This window comes from Panthera pardus, unplaced genomic scaffold (genome assembly GCF_024362965.1).
Source record: "Panthera pardus isolate Hobbes unplaced genomic scaffold, ASM2436296v1 HiC_scaffold_11, whole genome shotgun sequence".
NCBI lineage: Eukaryota > Metazoa > Chordata > Mammalia > Carnivora > Felidae > Panthera > Panthera pardus.
In genome coordinates, this window is record NW_026526666.1 from 10639070 (window position 1) to 10657254 (window position 18185).

Genomic DNA, 18185 nt, shown 5'->3' on the forward strand with positions numbered 1-18185 from the left:
CCCCTTATCCTCAACCAAAGAGCAGTTAGGGACAGTAAGTAGGCAAAATGGTAATCCAGTCTATATATTATCACAACCCTAAAGACAAAACAGTAAAATGCCCCCCTTAAGTGTCAGGTTTAGCCTCATTTTCTGGGTTAGGTGGTTCAAAAATTGAACATGAAAAACCCTTCTAACTATAAAACTATCAGGGAGAATTCCTTACCATTCACAGTCAGCTTGGCTTTAAGAGAATAATTAGAACCAAAGTGGTTAGTAACAATGCACTGATATTTTCCTTCATCTGTGAAATTCACGTTGAAAAGATGTAGGACACTCGTATACTCCAGAGCTTCTCCAGCTTGCTGCTGATAACGAACAAAATTCTCAACATCGACATCATACAAGATTTCACTGTCTTTGCGCCACACAGTAGACGTGGGCGAATCGCTGCTGCTCACTGCAGTGCATGTCAGAGTCGCGTTCGTGCCTCTTAGAGCAACTGTAGTTTCAGGATGCATTCTTATTTGTGGCTTGAGAAAATCATCTAAGAGAAAAAAAATGGGGCAGGAGCCAAGTCACTTATTTATTTTTGCTTCCACAGCTTTTGAAACAAATAATGTAAAATTGTGCGTTCTGTTTACAAAATGGCATATTAAGACAGAGACTACAGAGCTAGCATCCAATTCTTTGGTTTAAGGATGAGGAAAATGAGGCCCAGAGGGTCAAACAACTTATTCAGAGACATGTGCTGAACCGGAACCCAGGTTTTCAGACTTTAGGGTTTAGCACCACTTTCTACTATCCCTTACAGTCACGTATGCTTAGAATGTCCTTCCTTAAGTATTACCAGTTACAGGGAAAAAAGAAAAACCCAGATTCAAATTTCAAGACAAGTTCTAATCCTATTAGCTCTTGTGTATACACAGAGCTTACATATAAAAATATGTATATAACAACACTCATTCTTTTCCGTGCCAATATAGAAAATAGGGATTATGATTCTATTATATTTTATGGGGAGTAACAACCATAATATACTTTGTATGTGGGTAACTCTCACCTAAAATAGTGAGAAATATCAAACATGTTAAATGTCCAACTGAAGACTGGCTTAGGACTGGCTAATATACTACGATTCATAAATAATATGTCATTAATATGTAAAAAAAAAAAATAAGCATTTTGTGGGCCTGAACTTCCAAGTGTCCTCAGTATCTTTAAGGAGATTATAAAAACAGATCTGGCCATACATGGGTATCTAAATGATCAGATACTAGAGACATGCAACACAAACACACTGATCTAAAAGTTCTGCTGCCAAGGCTAAGAATCAGTTATTCCACTTTAAACGAAATGTAAGTGTAAAGGAAAAATGTCCAAGCTTGAGAAAAGAACAATATAGATATATACTTGAAATTACGAGTGTCAGAATCATGACAACTTTTCCATGACTGTCCGCCTTTCCCCTCCAAAAAATGCCAACACCTTAGTCTTAAGAAACTGCATGAAAAACAGGAACAACATGAACCTGGTATATTCATACATTGCTGGTGACAACCTAAACAAGTGCTATCTTTCTGTAAAATACCTGGTAGCACTTTTTAAGATCTACTTTAAAAAAAATCATTACTTTTTTGTTTCAGGAATCTTACTACTGGAAATTTATTTTAAGGTTAACAACTCCCTAAAAGTGAAGGCCTACATTCATAAAGATGCTATTATACTGACATTAAAAATGATCACTGAAGAACACAAGAAAGGAAAAAAACTACTTATGATATACTAAGTCAAAGAACACAAAATTTAACCTACGATTAACAACAATATAAAAATTTTAGAGAAGAACACAGAGAAATGGAAATGGATATGCTAGTGAGAAAGCATTCTGGTTTAATTTCTTTTTTTTTACTTTTGTTATTAAGATAGTGTGTACTATGCATCTTTTCTGACCACAACGCTATGAAATTAGAAATCAACCACAAGAAAAAATCTGGAAAGAGCACAATACATGGGGGTTAAATAACATGCCATTAAAACAATGAATGGAGGGCACCTGGGTGGCTCAGTCGGTTGAGCATCCAACTCCAGATTTCAGCTCAGGTCATGATCCCAGGGTCATGGGATTGAGCCCCGTGCCAGGCTCCACGCTGAGCATGGAGCCTGCTTAGGAATCAATCTCTCTCTCTCTCTCCCCCCTTCTCTCTGTCCCTCTCCCCCTGTCTCCCACTTGTGCTTTCTCTCTCTAAAATTAAAAGAAACAAAGACAAAACAAAACAAAAACAATGAATGTGTCAGGCCACATGGCTGGCTCAGTTGTAGAGCATGCAACTCTTGGTCTCAGGGTCGTTAAGTTTTAGCCCCACCCTGGGTGTAGAGATTACTTAAAAATAAAATCTTTACACGAATGAATGAATGAATGAATGAATGAGTTAACGAAGAAATAAAAAATTACATGAAAACAAATGAAAATGAAAACACAAGCGTCCAAAATCTTTGGGATGCAGCAAAAGTGGTTCTAAGAGGGAAGTTTATAGCAATACAAGCCTACCTCAAGAAGCAAGAAAAATTTCAAACAAACAACCTAACCTTACATCTAAAGGAACTAGAAAAAGAAGAAAACCAAAACCTAGCAAAAGGAAGGAAACAGTGCCGATTAGAGCAGAAATAAATGACATACAAACTAAAAAAACAATAGAACAGATCAATGAAACCAGGAGCTGGTTCTTTGAAAACCAATAAATTGATAAACCTCTAGGCAAGACTCATTAAAAAAAAGAAGACCCAAATAAACAAAATTACTAATTAAATAGGAGAAATAACAATCAACACCACAGAAATACAAATAACTGTAAAAGAGTATTATGAAAACCCGTATACCAACAAATTAGATAACTTAGAAGAAACAGATACATTTCCAGAAATATACAATCTACCAAAACCAAAGCAGGAAGAAATACAAAATTTGTACAGACTAATTATCAGCAATGAAATTGAATCAATAATCAAAAACCTCCCCAAAAACAAAAGTGCAGGACTAGACAGCCTCACAGATGAATTGTAGCAAACATTTAAAGAGGGGTTAATACCTATCTTTCTCAAACTATTCCAAAAAATACAAGAGGAAGGAAAACTTCCAAATTCATTCTACAAGGCCAGTATCACCCTGATACCAAGTAAAGACACTATAAAAAAAGAGAACTACAGACCACTATCTCTCATGAATATAGATGTAGAAATCCTCAACAAAATATTAGCAAACCAAATCCAAGAATATATTTTAAAAAATCATATACCACAACCAAGAGGGATTTATTCCTGGGATGCAAGCATGGTTTAATATTGACAAAACAATCAATGTGATGCATGACATCAATAAGAGAAAGGAAAGCAATCATACGATCATTTTAATAGATGCAGAAAAACCATTTGACAAAGTACAACATCCATTCATGAAAAAAACCCTCTGTAAAGTAGGTTTAGAGGGAATATATCTCAACATAATAAAAACCTTATATGAAAAACCCCACTTAGCATCATACTCAATGGTGAAAAAGTGGAAGCTTTTCCCCCAAGGTCAGGAACAAGACACGGACGTCCACTCTCACCACTTTTATTCAACAGACTACTGGAAGTCCTAGCCACGGTAATCAGACAATATAGAGAAGTAAAAGGCATCCAAATTGGTAAGGAAGAAGTAAAACTTTCACTATTTGTGGATGACATGATACTACATATAGAAAACCCTAAGGACTCAACCAAAAAACTACTAGAACTGATAAATGAATTCAGTAAGTTTGCAGGATACAAAACCAATGTACAGATATCTGTTCCATTCCTATACACTAATAATGAAGCAGCAGAAAGTGAAATTAAGAAAACAATCTCATTTACTATTGTACCAAAAATAATACAACATCTAGGAATAAACTTAACCAAAGAGGTGAAAGACCCGTACTTTGAAAAGTGTAAAACACTGGTGAAAGATATTCAAAGAAATGGAAAGACATTCCATGCTCATGTGTTAGAAAAATATTGTTAAAATATCTATACTACCCAAAGCAATCTACACATTTAATGCAATTCCTATGAAAATACCAAGAGCACCTTTCACAGAACTAGAACAAACAATCCTGAAATTCGAATGGGACTGCAAAAGACCTCAAGTAGCCAAAGCAATCTTAACAAAGAGAAACAAAACTGGAGTATCACACTGCAGAGTTCAAGTTATATTACACAGTGGTAGCAATTAATATGGTACTGACATAAAAACAGACATATAAATCAATGGAATAGAACAGAAAACCTAGAAACAACCCCACAAATATATGGTCAATTAATCTTTGACAAAGGAGGAATGAATATACCATGGGAAACAGTCTCTTCAACCAATGCTGGTGGAAAAACTGGACAGCTACATACAAAAGAATGAAATTGAAAATCGAATCACTTTCTGATACCATACACAAACATAAACTCAAAATGGATTAAAGACCTAAAATGTGAGACCTGAAACCATAAAAATCCTTGAATAGAGCACAGGCAGTAACCTCTTTGACACTGGCCACAGCAATATTTTTTCTAGATATGTCTCCTGAGGCAAGGGAAACAAAAGCAAAAATAAACTATTGGGACTACATCAAAATAAAAAATTTTTGCAGAGCAAAGGAAACCATCAACAAAACTAAAAGGCAACCTACTGAATGGGAGAAGATATTTGCAAATGACATATCTGACAAAGGGTTAATATCCAAAATATATAAAGAATTGATACAAGGGCATACTCCCAAAACAAATAATCCAATTAAAAAATGGGCAGAAGACATGAAAAGACATTTCTCCAAAGACACACAGATGGCCAACAGACACATGAAAAGATGCTCAACAGCAGTCATCATCAGGTAAATGCAAACCAAAACCACAATGAGATATCACCCCTACACATGTCAGAATGGCCAAAATCAAAAACACAAGAAATAACAAATGTTGGCGAGGATGTGGGAATTGCACTGTTACACTGTAGAGGAAGTGCAAACTGGTGCAGCCATTGTGGAAGAAGACAGCATGGAGGTTCCTCAAAATATTAAAAACAGAACTACTCTACGATCCAGAAATCACACTACTAGGTATCTACCCAAAGAATACAAAAACACTAACTGAAAGGGATACATGCACCCCTATGTTTATTGCAGCATTATTTACCACAGCCAAATTATGGAAGTAGCACAAGTGTCCATTTATAATGAATGAATAAAGAAGATGTGATACATATACACAATGGGGTATTATTCAACCATGAAAAACAATGAAATCTTGCCATCTGCAATGACATGGATGGAGCTAGAGAGTATAATGCTAAGTGAAATAAGTCAGTCAGAGAAAGACGATTACCATATGATTTCACTCATATGTGGAATTTAAGAAACACAACAAGCGAGCAAAGTTTAAAAAATAAAAGAGAGAGAGAGAGAAACCAAGAAACAGATTCTTAGCTATAGAGAACAAACTGATGGTTACCAGAGGTGGGGGGAGAGGTAGGGGAGATAGGGGAAATAGGGGATGGGGATTAAAGAGTATACCTATCATGATGAAAATATAACAATAATAAAATAAAATAATAAAAAAGACAGTAGATGTACAGTATACAAAATTTTAAAACAAAAATACAAACCGCAGACAAAATCTTTCAGATCCACATTCAGGATGCTCTGCCCTGCTAGCCATTCAGGGTGTGCACAGCTTACATTCACAGAATGTTGGAAGTTATTATCAACCAGCCACTGAAGCAACCACTTCAAATGACAGTCACAGAGTAAGCTGCTTGTGTTCAGAATCCTGCAGAAACAAAGAGGAAAACAAGTACTCTTTACTTTTCATTCTCAGTTTCTTGACTACTGAGAGCTTACTGCGCACCTATGCATTTTTCTCACCAAAAAATGTTTAACCTGAATTGAACCACAAGAAAAACTCAAACTGTCGGCCTCGATTCCTCAAATACGTCAGTGTCATGAAAGACATTAAGAAAAGGTAAAACAAGGGTAAAGGACCTATGTTAGATTAAAGGAGACTAACAAGTCATTACAACCAAATATGGTACATGATTCTTGATTGGAAAAAATATCTATAAGAACACTTTTTGACATTGGGTAAATCTGAGTATGGACTGCAGGTCAATTAACATTACTTTATCAATGTTAATTTCACTAACAGTGCTGTGGCTATATATAGGAAAACACCCTTGTTCTTGGGAAATACATACTGAGATATTTAGGGGTAAATTACGATATCTGCAACTTACTATCAAATGGCTAAGTAAAACAACAGTGTGTGTGAAGAGGAGAGAGAGACAAAGATAGAAAGAGATGGAGAGGGAGAGAGGGAAGGGAGCAGGGAAAGAGAGAAACAGATCACAAATTTAGCAAAAAGTTAACAAGTGGTAAAAAGGGAATATGGCTGTTAACTGTACCTTCTTTTCAATTTTTGAGGTTTAAACTTTTTCCCAGAAAAGTTTGAAGAAAAGTTTACCATACACACTGGAGCACAGAGCATGTCTGTTGTGGAGAGGACAGAACTCTTTTCAAATTATTTCATCAAGACTGACAACACTTCACCCTGTGACAATGTGTACTGCAACTCAAACTAAGAGGCAGTGAAATTTTGTTTGTTGTCTGTATATAATAGGCCTATAAAACACATCTGAAAAATCAGATAGCTTTTCTCTTACTGACCCATGAATGTCCCATCCACTTGGCAGCAGTGAGAGCAAATGATTTTGAGAACACTGTAACTTGCTTTGTGTGCATCACCAAGATCCTCATCTAGTTTTAAAGTATCTAAGATTTGATTCCAAAGAAGTTTCAAACAGTCTTCAATGGTATCTCAAAAGCCTTATTTAACTAAGGGTAGTTTTACTTAATCAGGCCAAAAGTTACCTTTCAAATGTAATAGGATTCTTAGGTTATATTCATTCACTGACACAGAAATACTTGAGTCTACTATATGTGAGGCACTGTTCTGCCCTGTGGGGATATACGCCTCACAGAACTTACATTATTCATTAGCGCCAAGCAATAAACAAATAAAGGCAAAGTACAGTGTCAGAAAGTAAGTGCCAGCAAGAAAAACAAAGCTAAGGCAAAGATACAGACACAGTAGCTACTGGTTTAGATAAAGTTGTCAGGGTAAGATTCTTTGAAGAGAGGGCATTTGGGCAAAGACCTGAAAGGAGCGAGACAGCAAATCACACGAAGACCTGAGGTTAAGAGTGTCGCAGATACAGGAAATTGTGTGCAAAGGCTTTGGGGCAGACATGCCTAGGGTGCTCAAGGCAAAGCAAGGAGGACACTGAGCCTAGAGCACAGTGAGGGAGGGGACAGCGACAGGAACAAGGTCAGAGAGCAGGGCAAGGAGGACCAAGCCATGCAAGTGCTTTGCAAACTGAGAAAAGAACTTAAGGTGTTTTCTCCCTATATGTGATGGGAAGCCAATGGAAGGTTAAGAATAGAGAAGTCACATGGTCTGATCTATGCTTTCTTAGGTATAAGCTGGGCTCATGAGACCTGGACTCAATCCTAATTCTGCTACTTACCTTAGGCAAAATACTTAATGTCTCCAAAATCTCAGTTTCTATTTCTGGAAAATGGGTTTGAGAATGCCTACCTCAAAAAAAAATTTAAATATAGCATTTAGCATAGTGCCTGGACACAGATACCACTGAATTCACATTACTTCCCTTTACTTCTGTTTCTTTTGCATCTTTCCCCCCTCACACACTAACCAACCTGCCCCCAAGCACCTAACAGAGTACCCTGTTAAAACCTCTCAAAAAGATACACACCAAAATATTAATAGTGGTTGTCTTTAAGTAGTGGGCATCTGGGGACTTGGCTCTCCTTGGTTTAACTGTACTTTCTAATGTTTCTACCATGACTACAGAAGTTTAATGCAAAATATTTTTAATTTACATACAACTCTCCCATCTCCACCTAATATTTATGCAAAGCACTGAAGGATACCAAGAAGCATACAGATATATTTTAATAAATGTTGATGTAACAGTATTGTAAATATGACTTAGATTTAAATCAACCAAAAGCAACCAAAATGTCTCAGTAAAAAAGGTACATTAGAGTCTCCTCCACTAGCATTTTGTTCAAACCAATTCTCAAACTACCAAATGACTAAAGAATGAAACTACACTATTTGCTCTCGCCTACTGTCTAAATTACATTTTACACTGAGTTCTCATGACAAGAGTTAAAACTTCATTGGTGGCCCTCAGATTCTCAAGGGCAAAAAAAAAGGTAATTCTAATATATGCACTAGGTTGTACCCTTAAAAATTAAGCCTAGGAGAAAGATCTCAAATATCTCAACAGACCCCACCCCCTCAAAAAAAAGAGCTACCTGAAAGTCTGGCAGAAAATAACTAATGATTATTTCCATAACATTTTTATTTTTATTATTAATATTATTCAACTTTTACTATGTGCCAGGCTCTGTACTGAGCATCTTCTCAAAACCCTCCAAAGTTTCCTGAGACATTTAGAGGAAAAAAAATCCAAACTTCTCATAACTCATTGAGCCCTATTTGGTCTGGTTCCTGCTTAACTCTCTGACCTCATCTCCTAAGCACTCTTCCTCTCGCTCTCTTCCAACCACACTAGCGTCTCTGCTGTTCTTCAAGCATAAGAAACAAGATTCTACCTCAGGGCCTTTGCACTTGCTGTTCTCTGTGCAGAATGCTCTTCAACTAGTATTCAATGCTTTGCCACTCACTAACTCAAATTCTGTTATCTTCAAAATGGCCTTCCATCACTACTTTATCTAAATAACAATCCCAGGGGCACCTGGGTGGCTCAGTTGGTTGAGCGTCTGACCTTGGCTCAGGTCATAATCTTGTGGTTCATGAATTTGAGCCCCACATTGGGCTTGCTGCTGTCAGCACAGAGACCATTTTGGATTCTGTCTCCGGCTCTCTCTGCCCATCCCCTGCTTGTACTCTCTCTCAAAAATAAACAAACATTTAAAAAAAATAAAAACTAAAATAGCAATCCCCATCACTCTCCATAACTCTGACCCGCCTTTATTTTCCTTCAGAACTCTTATTACTTGATGAGAGATATTATGTATCTACTGATTTATTCTTTGACTTCCTTACCAGAATTTATCGTACTATGCTATGAGAACAGAGACTTTGTCTTGTTCACCACTGTGTTTTTACCACCTAAAACAGTACCTTACATAGCAGATGACAATACATATTTCTTGAATGAACAAATTACCTCATTTTATCCTCACATAACTCTAAGAGAGGTACAAGGCCCATTCTCAAAAGGGAAATTGAGTTTTAGGTTAAATGTTCCCAATGTCCCATAGCTGTAAAGAATGGGGCAGAATTTGAAATCTAGGCAGTTTGAACTCACACACTTCCAGTGCATCTCAAACTACCTGTGATGAAGAACCACTTTTTAAAATTTCCAATCTGTTGTAGATTAATACTTCTATAAAATTCAACAAAAGTATCACAGTAATGTCAAACTGCTCTAAAAGCTTCTGAATGCTTCCTATGAACTTCTAGCCTTATCTCATCATGTACCAGTTTGGGACCACAGTCCTTCCTCTGAGTAGCTTTCAGGCAAGGCAAGATAAATTGCTTTAGTCTACTGATTCTTAACACTGGCTGAATATTCAAATCACCAAAGGTTAAAATGAATACCAATGCCCAACTAACCGCCCCTCCCCCTGGGAAAACCCTAAACATAATTTTTTTAAAAACCATGAATGAAAAAGGGTATAAAGTGTGTTTTTCCACTACAACTATTTAACAGTGTTTGACCATTTTAGTAGCTTGAACACCCATATCAGAAACATCCCCTCTGACCATTACACTGAAAGTGCTAGATTATATGCAACAAATTACCTAATACCTGAACTGTGATCCACCCTAAGGGGACTGGGAACACATTTTTCCAATAATCCAAAAATAAATGGGAGGTCAGGGCGGATAAGGAACAGGAAGATATACAACAAGCACAAGGAGCAGTGCTAAGGTCTCTTTAACTATAAGCATTAGCAGCACAGGCAAAACAGAAGGTCTTGGTGCCACAAACTCTGGGCTTTTCAATATCGGGTTATTTAAAAATTATATCCAGCCACTACAGTAACTGAATATTAACACTTTCTCTTTTTTTTTTTTTCCTGCCTGAATCGTGTACTTTTGGAAACATATAGGTCACATTCATCATGTTTAGAAACAAGCATGGATAATGATCTAATGATTGGTGACAAAAAGACTGAAGTTACGTACAGTTCTTTCAAGCGAGTCTGAGAGAAAGCATTTTCTTGGATAGACATTATAGCATTGTTGTTCAAATCTCTGAAATGAAGAGAAATGAAACATTACCGGTCACATTTCTACAATTAAGTTATATAAACACTTTAAATGGTCATGAGAACCTCTGCTAATAGCAAAGATTATTTATATACGGAGCAAAATGGATGCAAAATACTTACAGATGCTCAAGGGATTCAAGACCAATGAATGCTTTCTTTGTAATTGACTTAATTTGATTTCCTTGTAAGATTCTGAAATACAAACAGACCTTTCTAATAAAGCCTCCACGAAGCAAAATTTAATTCATTAAAGCAAACATTTACCTATAAAAAGTGAAAATAAGTTTAACACACATTTTTAAGAAAATTGTAAACCTTTATTACCAACCAATGCAAAACACAGAATGAAGGCTTCTATTAATAGGTTGGAACTCAACGAGGTGCCTGTGAACAGCCATCTGGACCACTGATGGGCTGCTAGTTTTCATATAATAAACTGGATTATAGTCCCAGTTTCTCCCTTCTTAGCAAAAGATCAGGTCAAAGAAATTCAGACAAATGTAAAGCCTTGGAGAAATTCTCAGGAGAGAAGATCTAAAATCTTGAATTCTCTTGAGAGAATTCCTCTCTCGCTAGATAAATTACCCATAAATCTCTTACGATTAAGAATATAGGGGTGCCTGGGTGGCTCAGTCGGTTAAGCATCCGACTTGTGCTCAGGTCATGATCTTACGGTTCATGAGTTCAAGCCCCACATCAGGCTCACGGCTGTCAGTGCAGAGCCTACTTCAGATCCTCTGTCTCCCCCCTCTCTGCCTCTTCCTTCTGTCTCTCTCCCTCTCTCAAAAATAAATATTTAAAAAAAATAAAAGAAGAAGAAGAATACTGGTTCAACTCTGGAAGAACAATTCTAGTTCCATGAATAACTTCTCTTTGAGTGCCCATAAGAAAGCTCTTTCAGTAGAAAGTGTCCCACCAAGGAGCACCTGGGTGGCTCAATCAGTTGAGTGTCCGACTCTTGATTTTGGCCCAGGTCAAGATCTCACAGTTCATGGGTTTGAGCTCTGCACTGGGCTCTGGGCTGACAGTGTGGGAGCCTGCCTGGGATCCTCTCTCCCTCTCTCTCTCTGCCCCCTCCTCCAGCTCATGCATGCACATGCATGCTCTCGCTAAAATAAATAAACTTAAAAAAAAAAGTGTCTTGCCACTAAATAAATAAATAAAATTTAAAACCACTGATAAACAAAAAACTTGATAAACAACAGTTTCTTCCTTTAGTGGATGAGTCAAAAGGCTGACTTTCCAGACACAGCAAAAAGACAATCCAATCACATATACAACTGCTTCTTAAAAACACACCTTTGTAAACATACATAAATAGTATAAATACATACAATTTAGTGAGACTTGTGAGTCCTGCAAATGCTTCACTAGCATCTTCTATGGCCCATGAAATTTCATTGTTTCTTAAGTTTCTACAAAAATGTTAGGGAAAGACAGATTAGGTTAGTTAACATGACCATTATAGCACCGGGCATCATCCTGGCATGGCGATGCTAATTTTCATCCTTATTTTAACAGTTATTTACGACAAAGACTTGACTACGGTTTTTAAAGAATGTCTGCAATAAGCAAGCAAGAACTGATTCTCATAAGCAAAGAATTAAGCTGGCCTTGATAAATAAATTAAGCAACCTGGTAAGAGTATTAATCTTCCCAGCTAACAGCCCCTGATTGTGTTAGCATATGTAAAATTATAGTCCGGGTCCTGCAAAAAGCAGGAGGATTTCAAGATGCAGGGGATATGCCTTACAAATGTGATTTTAGACTAATGGGATTTCTGGGTGACCCAATCCTTCCCGCAGGCCCTTAAACCTAAAATGGCTGACAAAGAATTATGTCAGTAGAGAGCTTCATAGCTTGACAGCAATTAAACATGCCCTCTGGGAAGCGACACTGATACACCCATGCGCTAGAGTGATCACTGTTATTTTTAAAAGGAAAAGTATGGATCTTTTAAAATCCACTGTTGCGTCCTCAGAAGAAATGCAATTGTACTACACGATGCCCCGCTGGAAGAAGTACCAGTTATAGATAATCGCTTTTGCTTCCTTAAGTCATCTCATAATAAACACAAAGCTCTTTTCTTAATGAGACATTTAAAGTTGTGTGAGTAACAGGAGATAGGAGATCACGCTTCCTATTTAGCTATATCTTTACTTAAAGTGAAAGCTAACAGGTTCATTTTATTTTACTAAGCGATAAACACTGAAACAACTGACGACTCAACTCTTCAAGACTTTCCTCCATAGCACAGCATAAATACAACTCACTGGCCAAAATCAGTAAGTACTCCAGCAGGAGTATTGATCTAAAGCCAAAATTTCTCAGATCTTATTCTAATTCTGCCTTAACCGTCTCTGTGGCATTAGACAATCATTTACTTCTGCAATTATTTTCCTAAACTTTAATATTAAAAGTAATAATCTGTGGTACTGAAAGAACCTGACTGCCAGTCTTTGAAATGCCAAAAGGCTGCAGCTGCATTTAAGTTCCTGGGTTTAAGCTGGTCTAGGTTCACCTCTAATAATGTAGAAAAAAGAACAACAACAAAAAATCACTTTTAACTTTCCAGGGCCAAATCTGAAGGAAAAAATACCTCATTAAGCTAAAAAAAAAAAAAAAATTCCAATAAACTTGTGCAGGTATATACACACCTTCACAAAACTATCATGCTAACTTTCTCGCTGATGGCTAGGTCTCCAATTTGGGAGCCTGCCTCTTTTCTGAGACCATTTATCAACCCTGAATATGATGACCAAAAAGTCCCCTATTCAGGAACTTTACAATCTACAAATTCTACTAATTAGCCTTTTTCTCTTATTCTGCTCTGTTTGAAATCACTGTATTTCGTTAAAATACCTCTTCTTTCAATTACATTTCATGACAGAGTAAAACATCCAACTTACAGAAACCCAGAATTTTAGAGTGGAAATTGCCTATAGCAACCACTTACTCCTATGCCCCTCCTCCACTGGAGGAAGACAAAAAGAAAATGACACTCACAGAAGGTTAAGTGATTTTGTTTTTCAGGCAGTATGGTAAAAAGCCAGTGTCAAACAGACCTGGCTCATTGACAAGCTGTGTGACTTTCCCCTGAACGCACCTGATTCTGTCTGGTCTCTGAAACTAAGCAGGGTCAGGCCTGCTTAGTACTTGGATGAAAGACCACTTGGGAACACAAGTTGTATAACTTTAAGCAAATCATTTTAACCTCTCTGAACCTCAGCCTCCTAATATGGAAAAGAGCAATAATATCCTGTTATTCTGAAAGCACCTAGCACACATGAGCTCATTGATAAATTTAAGGTTTTTTGTCCAAAGTCATACAGGAAATTAGCAGCACTGAACAGGGTTCCTGCCATAGCTGTTCCCACTACACAGCCTGCATCCTTCTGAACGAGTAGCAGTTTTGAAAGTAGTTCAAGGTCGGAGGAACAAGAAAATGTGCATTCTTGACTAGCAACCGTGTTTTATTCCATGGTAACTGAAACAAGAGATGCTCCGTTGTTCAGTTGATTAAATTCGAAATTAAAGTACAAACTGAACTGGCTAGAGACAAGATTTATGTGTGAGGACAGAGACAAATAAGACTGTCTTGCTCCTAAGTCTAAGATAGAAGAACTGCAAAATGTTAACATAAACATAAATGTGCAGCTTATGATTAGTTATTTTAATTTGCTTTACTGTTTTATAAAAACTGGCAAAAAAGAAAAGACAGATGTACTTACAGTGTCTGAAGATTGGAAAGAAACCTAAATACACCATCAGCAATGTGAGTGACTCTGTTGTCCCCTAAATTCAGTTTCTCCAGTAAGCTCAGACCCACAAAGGCAGATTCATCCAGGCGGGTCAACTGGTTATAGGACAAATCACTAAAAACCGGAAACATGGAAGGTAAGGAATTCATTGTATTTTAATTCAATTTTCCTATTCTCATTCTATTTACATGATAAATTTAGAGCTTTCAACAAACTTCTAATAAAGCAGGATGTTCCATCTCATTATTGGCCATGGGAGTGACTTATCCCAACCTACTCTAGTCTCACAGCCTCCAGCCAAATGCCATCCAGCACTCACAGTTCAGACAGTCTTTGGCAGAACTCCCATGCGTCAGGGCTGATTCTCTCAACAGCATTCTGGCTCACATAGAGCTGTTGTAACATTCGCAAGCCATACAACCACCCCTTGTTCACTTCTGTAAGGTTATTATGCTCTAGTTCTCTGCAGAATTAGAGAAAGAAAGGAGAAAATATGGTTCAGAACAAGACACTGCAATGAGAAGATTCCAAAACTCTTCAAGAGGTCCTGCTCCGTGAGGCCTCTATTTTTGCTAAACCCAAGTAAGCCAACCAATTCTACTTGGTAAATATTTAGATTTTACTTAAGATTTATCGCTAGGAGGTAGTAAGACTGTCTAAAATACCAAATCTATAAAATCAACCCACTAAGGGGTTTGATATACCTGTTTGAGGTAAATTCTGGTAATTTTCATTGGCCCCAACATTAAGAAAATAAAAACTTGTTAGACAAAATGCTTGTAAGAATGACGAAAAAAATACCAGTTCTATATAACAAAGCTTAAAGGGGGCGCCCGAGTGGCTCAGTCAGTTAAGCATCTGACTTTGGCTCAGGTCATGATCCCACCCTTCGTGGGTTCGAGCCCTGCGCCGGGCTCTGTGCTGACAGCTCGGAGCCTGGAGCCTGCTTCAGATTCTGTGTCTCCCTCTCTCTCTGTCCCTCCCCTGCTTGGACTCTCTCTGTCTCCCAAAAATAAATACTAAAAACAACAACAACGAAGCTTAAAGAGCTCTGTGTATACTTACTTCACATCAGAGAAGCGAGAAAGAACTAATGTACCTGGGTGTAATTAAAGCAACGATCTTAGCCATTGGGCACTGACAAGTCCCAGTCAGACTCCTTTCCTAACAAGATTCTATTCCAGTTCACAGTACTTACAATTCTTCCATGTTATCCAAGCCAAAAAAAGCTCCATCCTTAAGTTTGCTAATACCATTCCGCTGCATCTTCAAAGACCTTAAGGAGTCAAGCCCTTGGAATGTCAGACCTTCTATCACCTTAATCTTGTTTCTTTTAAGTTCCCTTTAATAAAAATTGTGTAACAGTCAGACCTTTGGTTTGCTGATTTGCTCTAATAATAATTAAAATAATTTAAAAGAAAAGACAACCTTCTTAAAACCCATCTGTTTAGTTACTCACAAGAACTGGAGGTGAGGTAGCTTGAAGATCTTGGGTGGAATCATACTGATTCTGTTCCTGTTTAACTTTACCACTAGTAAGGAACTAGATAAATTATCAAAGCAACCAGCCTCCAAGATGGTTATCCTATTATTACTCAAATTCCTAAAATAAACAAAAGAACAAAAAAATTTAGTGCAATGGAACATTCTACCACCTGACAGCTACCTGAAGTCTATGACGACACCCAGCTCTACCACTTAGCAACTATACACAACTTTACAAATCATTTAACTGCTTTGTTTATGCAAGTGCAAAATAAGAATACCAACTTCCTTTAGGTTCAAATGGTATGTATGAACACGCTTTGTAAAGTGTAAAACACTATCGCACACGTTAATTATCATTGTATAGGATAAACCACTATTTAACAAACCACTGCTATTTACCTTTTATAAAACTGTTTAGTAAAACACAATCCAGAATTAAATCTCAAAAATTAACCTGCATACTTAATATTTCCTGATAAGAGAAATAACAACAACCTCAAAAAACTGCCCCTAGGTTTGTTTCACATAAGCATATCAAAATCACAATAAATAACAGACATCTCTGGGAAGATAACTATCAATACATAAACATGCACTTTAAAATAAATCTACTTACAGGTATTTAAGCTGCATTCGAGGAAATGAAGATGTCTTGATTTCTGATATTATATTTGAACTGAGATCTAAATTCTCGAGAGCAGGGTAAAACTGAAACGCCTCTGCATTTATTTCTGGGATTAAATTATGGATTCTATTAAAAAAAAAAAAAAGACAAAAAAAAAAAGACTGTAATGAAGCGACTGACAGAGACCTACCCCAGACCACAAGGATGTTAAATAATCAGGATCGACAAAAAAGCTACCTAAAACAAACATTCTAAAACTGTACTATTCATAATTTAAAAGATCTGAAATCTTACTTACAATGAGAGTTGAGTAATATTAGAGGTTGGTTCTCCAAAATATGGGATTTCTGTTAGCTCATTATAATTCATTTTCCTAGGCAAGGGGGAAAAACAGATTTAAAAGTTTAGAGAGGGAAATGTTGCCTGTTGAGTTCTGGTTTCTGGCTAATAATTATTCTTCAGGATAGGTGCCAAATTTAAAAAGGCCTATGACTCAGAATGAGATAGATTAAATGCATTATGCTGAGAAACTAAAGATTTTAATAAGAAATGCTTTTTCATGGTGTAGATCTATGACTGATACCAATATTTTGCACATGAAGTATTTTTAATCCCAGCAACATCCTTGAATTACATTTCTGACAGCTAATTTCAGCCTTCCTTAAAGAAGAAATAACTAAACCATCCATATCTTTTTATACATCTATTTATAAGATAAAAGCTTTAATTAAGTAAATTTTTAAAATACACACACACGTTTCTTGATATTACTCACAGTTAGAGAGAGTTGCTTGGGACCATGGATGAATCTGCCCACTGAGATATGGACCCTATCATTCATTAATTTTACAGATGACGTGACATGTCACGATCTGATCCTAGCAGCTCTTTAAACATATGGTCTCCCATGTTTTAGTACACATCTAATATAATCACGTTACATTAATCTGGTTTTCAGTCACTGAACAACCTCAATAATCTAGAATACAAAGAAACCAGAAGTAAAAGGCCTCCAAGAAACAAGGTGAAGTTACAAAGTCCATGTAATAAAGCTCATGCATTTCCCATTGACGCGTTTTCAGGACTTTCTTCAGGGCCTATTCTTTCAGCTCATAAGCTTGTCAACTGTTTATTCCGTGCACAGCAGATCAGAACCAGTGAACGGGGCGGGGAAGCAGAGAATGCAAGGACAATGACAGCATGAACAAGTTATCCCAGTCAGAAACAAATTAAACTGATAATATCATTTTAGAAAATTCCCTCCAAAAAATACATAATAATACATTTCAATATTAAAGGAAAAACTTCAGTGAAGTAGAAAATGAAACTATCATTAAGAGACTCTTGGATACTGAGGAACAAACTGAGGGTGGATGTGGGTGGGAGAGAGGGGAAAGTGGGTGATGGGCATTGAGGAGGGCACCTGTTGGGATGAGCAATGGATGTTGTATGGAAACCAATCTGTCAATAAATTATATTTTAAAAAAAGAAAATGAAACTATATTAACCACCACATTACAGACAACAAAAAAAAATACTGTATTTCACGTAAATCTACTTTAGACATGATGCCTCCATCTTGGACAAGTCAAGACATAAAAAAGTTTACACAATAGAGCGTTTCACTAGCTCAAATTGGCAAAAAAACAAGCAAAACATATTTACTCTGAAGAGGGGAAAAAAATCTTATTTTTGGTCCCAAGAAAGTAGATAGAATAATATTTCTACACAGTTTGCAACTAATCACCAACCTCTGGCACGATGTCCAGAGTCAGAAATAGTAGCAAAGCCAAAGACAACAGTTTAGGTTTTTAAACAACGTCTTTTAAATTTTTTCCCTCAATTTTTTGATAGCATTTCTGGATTGAACATCCTCAAATGCATAATTCACCATCAAATTTAAGAGTTTAATAAATATTTAAACAAATAAAAATAACT

General features: G+C 36.8%; 1 protein-coding gene across 4 annotated transcripts in view; it reads right to left on the reverse strand.

The window, feature by feature from the left end:
• LRIG2 (leucine rich repeats and immunoglobulin like domains 2) overlaps positions 1–18185 on the reverse strand; it is a 63906-nt gene that overhangs the window by 13486 nt on the left and 32235 nt on the right. For all 4 annotated transcript variants that reach the window (XM_053891054.1, XM_053891051.1, XM_053891057.1 and 1 more), the window contains 11 exons: positions 16546–16620; positions 16239–16373; positions 15594–15737; positions 15333–15476; positions 14454–14597; positions 14105–14248; positions 11708–11788; positions 10494–10565; positions 10288–10356; positions 5651–5814; positions 206–526 (listed from right to left, as the gene is read on the reverse strand). In XM_053891054.1, the coding sequence (XP_053747029.1) occupies positions 206–526; positions 5651–5814; positions 10288–10356; positions 10494–10565; positions 11708–11788; positions 14105–14248; positions 14454–14597; positions 15333–15476; positions 15594–15737; positions 16239–16373; positions 16546–16620 (1493 nt within the window). The remainder of the gene's footprint in view (positions 1–205; positions 527–5650; positions 5815–10287; positions 10357–10493; positions 10566–11707; positions 11789–14104; positions 14249–14453; positions 14598–15332; positions 15477–15593; positions 15738–16238; positions 16374–16545; positions 16621–18185) is intronic.